Raw genomic sequence first — 12,282 nt, 5'->3', positions numbered from 1 at the left:
TTCCGAAATGAAAATGCAAAATGTAGGGCCAAAAGTGTTCCACGAGTGCGTATTTCATTTTAAGTACGCATTCCGGCCAACAAAGCAATTCGATGACGGACGGGGAGGCACTTAACGAGCGGGTCGAGGTCCAGAAATTAAAAGCATTCCGCCAGACTCCTCCATTTTATTGGGGATAAAAGGTTGAATTCGAGGGCCGGGCAATAATAGCAATCGTAAAACGGGCTGTGCAAGTACATATAGTCCTATAATACATCCCATTCCGGAACCTGCTTAAGTATCTATCTGGTGATGTGCAGACAAGACACAAAGACATCAGGACATCGTTACAACAATTATACAAATTTATGGGCCATTATCAACATGACGCAATTTTGGCCCACAACCTACAGACATACATGCTTCATTCAACCGTGGAGCGATAAAACCCGATACATATATGTGTAGAAGGAGGAGCAGGCTTGAAAAACCTCAAGACTGACTCATCAAAAACTGATGGACCGTAAATAACGCAACGACTTCTTGCGGGGATTCCTCTTATTGGTTTTGCTTTAACAACAATTCACTTAGTTTTTAGGGCAGATTATCGAACTATGGGATAGCTCTAGTGGTATTGATATTTGTAGGTAATGGTATCCTTATCTCGTGCTCACAACGGCCTCTTTTCTTGCTGCATCCTGGAGTAGCTGGGTGTCTACCTCGTCGCCCGGAAGTTGCACGTAGCGTACCACAGAGCCCCGGATGAAGCAGTTTTTCACACTCAGCATATGCGGGTACTTGTCAGGATCCGTAACACTGATGTCCGTCAGCTTGATGTTGAGGTACTGATCCACCGAATGCAGCGTGCCACATATACTATATAATTAAAAATAAAGTCATGGTTAAGTCTCACACTTTTACCGGTAAAGCGGTAAAGAAACCGGACCCACCTTAGGTCGTTCTTGAGTTCCACGACAACTTCTTTGCCCACTAGCGACTTGAAGAAGGAGTAAAATAACTGGGGAATACACAAAATATAAATGTTAACTCCTAAATAATTTAGAAATTCCAATTTCTCACCATTGTTATTGTTTATTGCAATTTTTTTTAGAACGCGTTGTTTTTGGTGACTTTTTACCGGTCTGGCAGCCTTGCGTGAGCGAACAATAAATATCGATAGATATCGGCAGAGAAAGAATGGCTACATTGATTATATTTTTGCACGTCTGGCAAGGCTTTAGTGCTGCCGTTGGTATTGTTTTGTAGCTGTGAGCATTAGACAGACAGCAAGTGCGCGGCTAAAAATTAGATTTAAAAATTTAAATGAGAATAACAGTTTTTTTTAGAATTTGCGTTTTTCCCTCTTTTTTAATAATCAAATATATACAATTTATTATAATATAATATCATATAGATATAAATTATTTATCAATTTGATTGTGCGTCCACTTTTCGCATCGATTCACAAGCTAAAAAATATATTAAATTAAAACCATATTTTTAGCCAAAGGCATTACCCATAAATTTTACTTGAATAAAAAAGTAAAACACAGAGACTTTTGCAAGAATTCGGTTAAGATGTATATTTTAGGGGAACAGATTAAATTGCACTTGCTAATACAATTATTGACTTTTAAATTACATTTAATAACAATTTTCTCGGGTGGTTAAATCTATTTACAAACATAAAGGGGGGCACATTGACCATTTTACCATTACGGGTGTTCTACATTTTCTGCCTCTAGAGTCTAGACTAACAACAAAATGTACGGCCCGCCACTTTCAAATCGCCATGAATCTTAAAATTTCAATTAGCTTAAAAAAATCACATTTCATGTATCTTGTATCTGGTTCTACAACTCCAACTTAATGCTCGAATGCGGAAGGTGCCAACTACGCGCTACGTGTAAAGTAACAGCAAGGACACGATGTCCTTCCCGATCGGAGCCAGCCACTCTATCGCTAATAAATTCGTCTCTATCCATCGATCGCCTCCGTAGCCTCTAATGCTCCGAGCTGAAGTACGAGTTCTGCATGAGATACAGCTTGTCGATGGGGTTTATCAGGCTGTTGTTCAGGTTGGCCAGCATGTCGTGGGGATTCGAGTGGGAGTGCGAGTGCTGGTTGCCCGATGAGCTCGTTGACTGCAGCTCCAGATTGTTTAGAGATAGCGAGTCCGCGTCGTCGTCCAACTGGTCGAAGTTACTGCCATCTAGCGAAAGGTCTGAGCTGCAGAAGCTATCATTCGAGTTGGCCGGATAGTCTGTAAAATAACAAATAATTAGGACTTATCCTCTTCTTTGAAATTAAAAAAAACTTACCATCCGGTGAGAAGGGCAAGTTGGGATTCAGTGGCTGGCTGGCGAAAGTGCTGTCCAAACCGCCCAGATACCCAGAGCTATCTCCGCCCAGTTCCTGCTTGACACATTTTTCCTCTTTCTCGTTGCTATCCTTGTCATCGGTGGCGCTTGAATTTCCCGTGCCACGCCCACTGCCGGAGCCTCCGCCTGAACCACCATTCTGCTTGGCCTTGCGTTGGATCTTCTTCATCTTGGCACGCTGATTCTGGAACCACACCTGCACCACACGAACTGAAAGTCCAGTATCCTTGGCCAATGCTTCGCGGACTTTGCGACATGGCTTGGGTGATTGATCAAAGGAGGCCTTGAACTGTTTCCGCTGCTGTGAAGTGAGGATGGTGCGAGGTCGTTTTGGACCCCTACGCCCATCCCTTGGCCTCAACAGATCATCCTCATCCAGACCGACAAAACCACAATGCTGAGCAGCAGCAGCCAAGAACATCTCCTTCTCGAGATCGTGGCGGTAGCAGAAGAGCTGACCATCTCGCATCAGAAACTGCTCGCCCTTCTGCAACGGTAAGCGGCAGGCGTAGCAAACAAAGCAGGGCAGGTGAAAGACAAAGTTCGGAATCGGTCGCATCACCAGCTCCTGCGGCAGAATCGCATGGCAGCAGGAGGAGCACTTTACTCCAAACAGGCGGTCGTAGTCCATCTTACAGTAGAGCTTCGAGTTGCGAACGTAGCACGTGTGGTGCAGCTGCATTCCGCAGTAGCAGCAGGCCAAGCACTGTTCGTGCCAGTTGGCCTCGCCCACGTTCATCAGGAAACGGTCGTGGATCTTCTGGCCACATCCCTCGCACAGCTCGAAGTTCTTCTCGCACTTGATGTGGCCCACTTCTGGGGATGAAAGAAGTTGAGGGGAGAAAAAGTTGCGTTAGTAAGTCACTGAATCGATTTTAGTCAACTTATACACTAAGAGAAAAAGTGGTTTATATCTAAATCTTAATGAACGGCTATGTTTTTGTTTCTAAAGAAGATTTCTAAGTGCTGAAAGTTGTTTCCCCAAGTGTAGCTCTGCTTATTCGTTATTCCCCGTAACCTCCGGTGATGGGCGTACGTGGCGTATACGTGCTGGCAGCACATGTCGCTACGAAATTATCATGACATGTGCTGCCAATGGCACAAGGACCGCGCTGACAATCGAATCGTGTGAAAATGCTTCAACGTCTCTCTTGTCTTTCCGTTCGCTGTTTCGCACTTTGGAGAAAAACAGAAAGAAACTCTTCAAGGAAAAAAATTATCTGTCGCTCGATTGCAACAGCTTGTATTGAGAGCTTGTTGATGCGTAATTGAAACGTAAAGTTTTCCGTATTTGTTTGGTATTATTGAACATCCACCTCGATAATCTGTATATGAGTAACCCCCTAACAATGACTCAATTGACTTCAAATATGCCACCAAATTTAAGCTAAAACTTAATCCCTAAACTCTCTTTAAAGAAATGGTAATGTCCTATTACGGAGGTTCTGGATGTCAGCTTCCCTTTCCCAAAGTAGAACGCTCCTAATCCTCCCGTAGACGCGCGCTCTTGAAACTGTAAACCAGTCATAAAAAGTAGTACCCGAAAACACAACAAAAGCTGCCTGCAGTAAACATAAAAAATATATGACGACCGCCACGAAAAATGTATGGAAGCATTTGAAAAATGAGCAGCGAGTTGGGGCAAAAGTGGAAAGCGGGAGGGAAAAGCGAGGAAAAGTGGAGGGAACTGTGGAAGTGGAGTGTTATATTATATGGCTGTGGCTCAGTGGCAGAAAAATGTGCATGATTTATGGTTGGCACAATGGCGTCCCCATACACACACACACACTCTCTGCTGTTATATCTATGCAGATGTGCGTGTGTTATATATAGTCGGTATAGTGGGGAAATAGGGACGAAAATCTCTCTATAAGAGGGGCACCCAGTGCTTTGTGAGCTAAGCCAGTGCAGCAGAAAGTTGACAATGTCCTCGGGGCTGGTTTTTTTTGCAGTCCTTTCCCATTGTGCAGTATCCATATCCAATCGCATTGCCGATAAAGGTTTTTGCAGCCCCAAACAAAAAAAAAAACGGATGAATCATTTGATAGAGACCAGAGGGGGGTTGCGTTTTGAATTTTGCCGGTTTTTCTAGAGCTTTGAGCATCGATATTGTGACGGGATTTCGTTTGTGTAATCTAATCGAAATTTATGGCATTTGGCTGCAGTTTTATGAATGCTTTTTCGACTATTTTTGTTTTCGTTTTTCTGTTTTTTGTTTCAGCCAACAATGGAAACTTCATTGAGTTTGTTTGGGCTTTTCTAGTCTGGGTGTCTTTCCATTCAGGCCTTGGCAAAACTTGTCCAAAAATCAACAAACAACAAGCGCAAACAGTTGGAACAAGTGCGGCACACTCATGTCAAATACATAGATTAAACAGCAGATAAATCCAAAATCAACTCGATGATAAACAAAAAAAAAAAAAACTGAAAAAATATATAACCAACTAATGTCCTCGGCGTTATCGGTGATAAAGGGGGCTTATCTGACGAGCGCCCCTCGATGGTCGGACTATATGGTGCATTTATTGACACATTGACAGGCAGGCGTTGTATGGAGATAAATTGAGGAGACAGCTCCGAACTTCTGGCATTAATTCGGGCGCTAACCGGAGTCCAGTCCACGTGCCACGCAGATTTTTGGCAGCAGTTCGTCGTTGACAGACAGCTCATAATGGGACAGCTTTAATTATGACTGACGAACTGGCTGTTTAAAACTAGTAGGTGTTATCTACACAATGGAAAAAAGGAAAATGGAAAAGCAAAGTGTGGTTTTCTTACACTGGATTTGAGAAAGATAACTTTAAAGTCTTTGCCTTAAACTATAATTATTCAGGGAATTAGAAGCAAATAAGTCTTTAAATTCTCTAAGAATTATAGAAATTAGTTACAATCTTAAAATCCTAAAGCAAAAGCTAAATTTACTTCAGTGTATCTGGAACGGAAAGTGACATGGAGCTATGCGTATGGCGCATACTTCCGCCACACAAATGCACACCTACTGGAGACGGGGCGAAGTTGAAGCCACCGCAGAAGCCAGATATGTATGCTGATACGGTCGGTGGAATACCTGACACTGAGTGTGCTCATTTCCGTGGTCTGCCCTCCAAACCCTCCAATTCCTCCAATCCCCGACCCATAAGGCTCGCCCATTCGAAATTCCTCGACCTCGGCAAAGTGTGTGGGGGCACTGATAGTAGTTTAGCAGTCGACAGGCAAGTGTTTGCCGAGGAAAGTAGAGTTTGGAGAGGGGGCGAAAGGCAGATGGTGGAAACGGAAACGGAAACTATTTGCAGCCATTTTGGCATTGGCAAATGGCAGAATTCAGGCATTAATAGAAATTTCATAGGCAAATCTAAAGTTTGCCGGCAAAAGAGCATTTATGGGTGAACGAGTGGTGGATGAGAGCCCCTAAAAAACCCAAAAACACAATCCACTTAGCCTCGGACGAGGTCTGGTCTGCATATGCATCACACATTGTTTGCACACTTTGCATTTCGGAGGGAAATTCGCAAAAGTTTTCCCAGCAACACTTTCGTTGCAGCTCAGCTGAAAAGTGTTGCCTATTTTGAGGCTGTCGTATAAAGCTAATGTGTGTGTGTATGTGTGCCTGCCTGCATGCCGACGCATCAGTTTGTGTGTGTGTGTGTGTGTGTGTCTGGATGAGTGGGAGGATGTGGCAAGCCTTAATAGCCTTTTACTGGTCGAACCACGCCCTCTGGCCGGGCGGATGTCAGACAGGTTCATTGTCAAAATTATTTTGTGGTCAACTTGCGTTCATACTTTTGGAAATACTTTCGCCCAGCTTCCCACACACACACACATCCGCCCACTAAACTATCCCCAAAACATGTGTGCGACATCGAAAATTCATAATTTATTGCCCACTGTCAATGTCTGTACGTTTGGGCAGGAAATTGTTCATTTTATTTGCCTGCCCTTCGAAGGCCCAAAACAAATTGAAATCAATGCCTGCTTAAATTGAAAATCTACCTCTGGCTATTTAATTTGCAAAAAATGCTTTGACTTTTTGAGAATGCTGCAATCTGAACTATAATTAAGTCATAAAACAAACATAGTGGTAGGATTATATTGACATAATAATAATTAATGCAACTTATGTAAATCCTACAATTACGTTTGTGAATTTATCAATTCGCAGAAAAATTATATAAACAATTTTTATTCATTTACAAAAAGTTGGGTTTGACTCTTTTTATAGTGCTAAAACGTGAGTTTTAATTAAGTCCTTAAACAAACATAGTTTGATTTTAATATTAATTAAATAGTAAGAAAAGTAAATATTTTTTAAAACCACAAAACCTTGAAGCCATGGCTTTACATTTTTTAGCACTGCAAAATATCTCTGGCTAAATTTTTATTCTTTTTCAAGAGAACTCTTTCCGAAAGACTTCACTTAAAACTATAAAATATCTTAAACAAAAAGCAGATGATTAAATATTTAAAATCAAAAGGCTTAAGGCCAGCCCCACAACTTTTAAAGCCCATACGAACGAACACCTTTCGAATAAATACTTAAACTTTACCCGTAAAGAAAATTCAAGCATTCCTTCGGCCCCAGAAAATCCAAGAAAATCGCACGCAAACTGACGGCATAGTCAGGTGTGGGCGGTCGGTCGTACACAATCTGGAGCCTCGTCCAACCAACTTGGACTCACGGAGCTACGGACCCGCAGGCCGGGCACACGCAACTATGCCAAAAACGAAAAGCGTGAAAACCCCAGAAACGGACGAGCCGGTAAATGCCTCGACTGCCGGTGCAAAATACTTTTGGAACATACCTGTGCGTCCACTACAATCGGCAGACAATTTGGATGCCGCTGCTGCCGAGGCCGTTGCTGCTGCAGTGGCACCATTGCCATTTCCGTTTCCTGTTGCCGCGGGTCCCGTCGATGTTGCTGTTGTCGCAGAGGTAGCAGCCGCCGCAGCAGCAGCAGCAATGGCAGCAGCAACTGCTCCACCTAATTGTGAGGTGGCAACTGAGGTTGCTGTTGCCGATGGAGCTGCCACAGCAGCAACAGCAGCAGCTGTTAATGTGTTGCAGGCGGAGTTAAGGTTGCTGCTGTTGCTATTATTATTATTATTGTTGTTGTTGTTATTATTGCTGCTGCTGCTGCTGAGGGGGCTGTGTCCTGTGGGCGTGGGGCAGCTGTTAATTGGCACTGGCGTGGTCGAGGCTGCGTGTTGCTGGTGATGTTGCTGGTGGGGGTGTTGCTGATGTTGATGCTGCTGCTGCTGATGGTGCTGCTGCTGCTGCTGCTGGCCCGTTAATGAAGCCGTTGCTGTGGTACTATTGTTGCCGGAAATACTAGTTGGCAGATTGTTGTTGCTGTTGCTGAGGTGCAGGGAATTGCTGCTGCTGTTAGGTGTCATGCTGCCAGGATTGGGATTGTCCAGAAAGCGTGCCCCGCCATGATTCTGCTGCAGCGAATACAAGCTGCCACCGACTGGATTCAGATTCGTGGGCATTGGGTAAAACTCCAGCATCTTATACAAGTTCCCACAAACAAAACACTATTCAGTTTTTAGTTTCGAGTCTTTCAAGGGTCACATGCACCACTGCACACAAAAACACACGCGACACACAGTAAGTAGGACTCAGCGATTAGTCTTTGCTTATTTTCACTTCGTCTATATGCTGTTCTCGATTCGATTCGGTTTGTTTTTCCGTTTTCTCGGGAGCGAGGACAACCAGCCGCGTTCGCTGTCAGTTGGCGTGTGATCGAACCATCAGCGAAATCAAAGCATTTCACTTTGCCCTTCCGTCGACGGCGAAAAAAATCCCAGCTGAAATGTACCCCCGCGCAGTGCGCCTGCGCCTGTTTACAAAAGCAACGGAGCAACAACTGCCGATGTCCCCGCGGCAACAGCAACAGCAACAACAACAGCAATTGCCGTTGCTGTTGCACGTGACGCCAGGGGTTGCCCCGGTGCAAGGGTTACAGCAACCCCCTCTCCTTTCGCTCTGCGCATGTCTCAAGTGATTATTAGCAGCGAGGGAAATTCTGCCGGAGAGGATATCCCTCGGAAATCGCAGGCCACACCTCAGCTTCATTGTGATTGGCTGACGATTTCCCCGGCGTCCATTTTCCACCACTGCGCATGTGCGCAGGGGAAGTGTGTATGATTTTTTTTGTCTTTTCTTATATTCCCTGATGTCTTGGCTTTAATTCGATACCAAGTTGGTTTTTGGGCGGCCATCAGGGGGCGTGTTGCTGCTGAATGTTGCTGGTTGTTGCTGGTGTTGGTGCTACTGCTGCTGCTGCTGCTGCTGCTGCTGCCGTTGGGGCACAAAGACATACTTGCACTTGCACTCGCGGCAACTTTGGCGTGTTCGCCGCTCAACGGCGACAATTTCCTGGAGTTGTTGCTGCTGCTGTTGGCGCTTTGAGTGGCACGACTGGACCAGAATGCCAGCAACAACAACAACAACGACAACAACAACAAGAGCAGCAGCAGCAGCAGCAGAGGCAGAGAAAAACAATGGCCTTGTCTTCTTTTGCGCTTTTTTGCACTTGCATTTTACTTTTTGCGGGTGAAAAAAGTTGGCGATAAACAAGATGGGAAAGGGTGCTCCTTAAAATCCTGAGAAAGTAATTTAATAAGGGGTCTTTAAGGACTTAAAACCAAAGGTTAAATATTTTTTTGCTAATCAGCATAAAGGTATCTTTGCAGATAAAATAACTAATAATAATAATAGATGAAAATTAAAAGCTTAGAGTTAGTTTTTTACTAATTTTGATAGTTTTTCCAAAAGCTAAGACTTTTCTAAGTTATTTTCTTTTCCTTAGACTCCAAGCGCCACTAAGAATGTCACCCTGTATGGCCATCAAGAGGCAACCGACAACTGACAGGCAACCAGGCGGCCGAAGTCCCCGTTCCGTTGCCCCCAAAAAGGCCAAAGCCAACTATCCGCCCACGCAAACACGCACACACTTACACTCCTACACTTATACTATCACACACATAGAAAAAACAGAGGAAACAAGTCGAGCGGTAAGAACGAAAAGCGGAAGCTGGAAAGACAAACCAAACATGGTGCTGTGCATAAAAGTTTGGCGCTACTTCTGGAGTCGAAGCTGGATTTCTTGGCCTCCCTTTTGTGGGCCACCTCCTGGTAACTTCATGTTTGGTCCTCGGCTTAAGACTAGGCTTTGGCTCAGCGGGCTGCCAGCCTTTTTTTCTTGCGCCTGGCTTAGGATGGATACGTAGTACGTACCTGGCAGAAAAGGAGCCGATGGTTGCCAGTTGGCCAAGTGGGGAGAATTTTGCAAAACTTGTTGGCATCGAGCGGCACTTGTACAAGGAATTGGCATGGCTAGCTAGCTTCTTTTTCGCCTTGTTTTTCCTGCTTTCCAGATGCTCCGGTTCACTTCACCTCTCTGGATTTGTTGTTGTTCTCTGGCAGTTTGTGCAACTTTGAAAACTTTATTTACCGAATTCGACTGGCACAAAGGCCAACGAAGCTGTAGCAATGTGCGCACTTGCTGCGGAATTATAACAAAGCAGCGGAATAGTATCTGCTGCACGAATTTTCCTTCAATCTGCACGGAATTGAAGCGAATGTTTTCCGTTTTCCCATCCACAAAACAAAGTCGGTGCCAAGTGTGCGCTGAATTTAAAGCAATTATTAGAAGTTTAGGAAGGATACTTTCGAGATCTGAATCTAAATTGGTGGCTTGGACAACTTTTCTATAGAAATAGAAAAAAGGAACCATACAGAAATCTCTTATAATGTCTCCTGCCTGAAAGTCTCTTATATGATCACAGGAAAACCAGAAAAAGCGGAAGTAAAATTTTCTTTCTTGTAATTTCTCATGAAAAAGCAGACCGTCAACCAGCCAGCGATAGCAAAATAAAACATTTACGGCTATTTCACGGTATTCACTCAACTTTTTCAGCCAAAGTCCACCTCGAAATGGCCTGGTTTTATGACGGCAATCGACAAAAATTCGGAGGCGTGTGCATAATTAATCCTTTGCCGTAAAAGCCATTGGACGGGGGATCAAGGAGATAACGTTAATGGCGAGGGTCATCTCATGGCTAGACTCCAATGGCCACTGCTGTGGCGAAATTATGGTTTATTGGCCCACATAAAGATATAGATATAGCTATAGATATACGAGTAGTTGGCTTATATTTTCCGGTCATATCTGGACGATAGCAACAGTAAAAATGCAGCAAAGCGAAAATTCAATTAACCTTGACGTGGAGTGTTCGCCCAGGCCATAGAACTCCCCTTCCACTTACTAATCGGCATAATGATGACAACATTAAACACTCGATAAGTTCGACAACAGGCAGACAAAAAACCGAGAGCGGTAATAGAATCAAATCGACAATGGCAAAAAGTGGAAATTGTCATAAAACTGGTCGTCGAACAGGAATCGAAAAGGGTAAGGGCAAAAGGGGAGGATAATGCCGAGGCACTGGAAACAAATTTAATAAAACATCGACCACGAAAAAATGAAAACAAATGGCAAAGGGTAGGGCCAGGGTTTTGGGTTTGGGTTTGCCTTGGTTTGGCATTCAGATTCTGATTCGGGTTTGGGTTCAATGCATCCATTGTCTGTTTCCCCTCCCTCCCTCTTCCCTTTGCCCTTTATCAAGGGACAACGAGTGAGTAATATTGAATAACCACAAGAACAGCAACAACAACAACAACAAAAACAACTACAACAGCAAGGAGCACGCTCGGCAGCCTCAGGATAAATAGTTTTTGTATGGCCCTTCAATTACCATTTGAGCATGATAAGCGCTAAAGAGGCATGAAGGGCGGCGGGCCAACATAGACATTGGCATTGGAAAGTGGTAAGAAAGAAACCCAGTTGGAGGAACCGCACAAGACTCCTTGAAAATATGCCTTCAGGACCTCGGGACCACCATCTAGAAGAAAGAACTGGGTTAGGGATAGGGGTCATTAGATGGAAACATTTACTCTAACTCAACAGCTCAACGACTATTGGCGGCCAGTCAAGGAGAAATTGCCCAGATGGGGCGGGTGGTGTCATTGTTTGTTTTGGCAAGGGTAGCCAGTCGGGGGTTTTACTAGGATCGGGTCCCTAGATATAGTCATGGACAACCATCCACCACTGCAGCTGCTGAGGGGGAACTGTGAAAAATACATAAACTGTCAACACTACACGCGCCTACTACACGGAGAGAAACTATAGCTATTTCTGGGTTAGTTTGAAGACAAAAACATTGTTTAATCTCTTTTAAATACAAGATTTTGGTATGACATTTTCTTAAGAAATATCACTAAATAAGTTGCCCTTAAACATCTTTCTTAATATTCTTTAATTTCCGTGCATCTTTCCCATTTGCCTCCCCCAACCACCAAATCTGAAGTGTGTAAACAATGGACATGAGATATGCTGCTGCACTGCACCCGCTATGAGAAATGAGTCCTGAGCGAAATGAGCGAGAGAGAGGAACCAGAGGAGGGCGCGCAGCAGGATCGACCCTGAAGTGGGCTAATTTGACGGTGCCCCGCGTGGCAAATGCAACCCCAACAATGGCTTGTCTAGTGTCCAGGCGGAAGAAAAAGTGTTAAAGGATTTATGCGCGTAATTTTGCAGATGTTTAGATTTCGCTTTCTGCTCGATGTAGCTCAAATACACTGTTATATAAATATACAGTACAATATAGCCAGTCTTAAGTCTATTAGCTTTGTTACCTAAGAACCTGAATTTATGAAGACAGTTTTTCAGACAAACAAACATATTATGATAACCATTTTATTTCTTCCAGTGCAGTTCAACCCAATAATCTTGAGCCTTGTGTGCCGATCTGTGTCAACAGCCTCCGCCCGTGTCCATCTCCAGCCTCTAACCTCCAGCTCCCATTTGAATTTGGGTTGCAGGCAGGCGACCAGGCAGGCAGGCATTCAGGCAAGCAGGCT

At 44.1% G+C, this 12,282-nt stretch overlaps 2 protein-coding genes across 3 annotated transcripts; both read right to left on the bottom strand.

Annotated features, from left to right (window-relative positions):
* Positions 1–519: 519 nt before the first annotated feature.
* LOC108107682 (U6 snRNA-associated Sm-like protein LSm2) lies at positions 520–1,144 on the bottom strand. Its single transcript, XM_017215271.2, has 3 exons — positions 1,060–1,144; positions 930–997; positions 520–855 (listed from the first exon to the last, which is right to left on the bottom strand). The coding sequence occupies exons 1-3, from the start codon at positions 1,060–1,062 to the stop codon at positions 639–641; spliced, it is 288 nt and encodes a 95-aa protein (XP_017070760.1). The 5' UTR covers positions 1,063–1,144; the 3' UTR covers positions 520–638.
* Positions 1,145–1,550: 406 nt separating this feature from the next.
* On the bottom strand, positions 1,551–8,097 carry LOC108107603 (LIM homeobox transcription factor 1-beta). 2 transcript variants are annotated; one of them, XM_017215168.1, is made up of 3 exons: positions 7,160–8,097; positions 2,301–3,176; positions 1,551–2,242 (listed from the first exon to the last, which is right to left on the bottom strand). In XM_017215168.1, exons 1-3 carry the CDS (start codon positions 7,863–7,865, stop codon positions 1,983–1,985), a joined length of 1,842 nt encoding a protein of 613 aa, XP_017070657.1. In that variant the 5' UTR covers positions 7,866–8,097; the 3' UTR covers positions 1,551–1,982. The 2 variants fall into 2 exon arrangements, with proteins under 2 accessions (XP_017070657.1, XP_017070658.1); XM_017215169.1 differs by having other exon boundaries at positions 2,301–3,173.
* Positions 8,098–12,282: the final 4,185 nt, after the last annotated feature.

Source organism: Drosophila eugracilis, unplaced genomic scaffold, assembly GCF_018153835.1.
Source record: "Drosophila eugracilis isolate 14026-0451.02 unplaced genomic scaffold, ASM1815383v1 contig_2088, whole genome shotgun sequence".
In the NCBI taxonomy this organism is placed as follows: Eukaryota; Metazoa; Arthropoda; class Insecta; order Diptera; family Drosophilidae; genus Drosophila; species Drosophila eugracilis.
The sequence above is the reverse complement of the archived record's forward strand: the minus strand, read 5'-3'. Positions and strand labels throughout refer to the sequence as shown.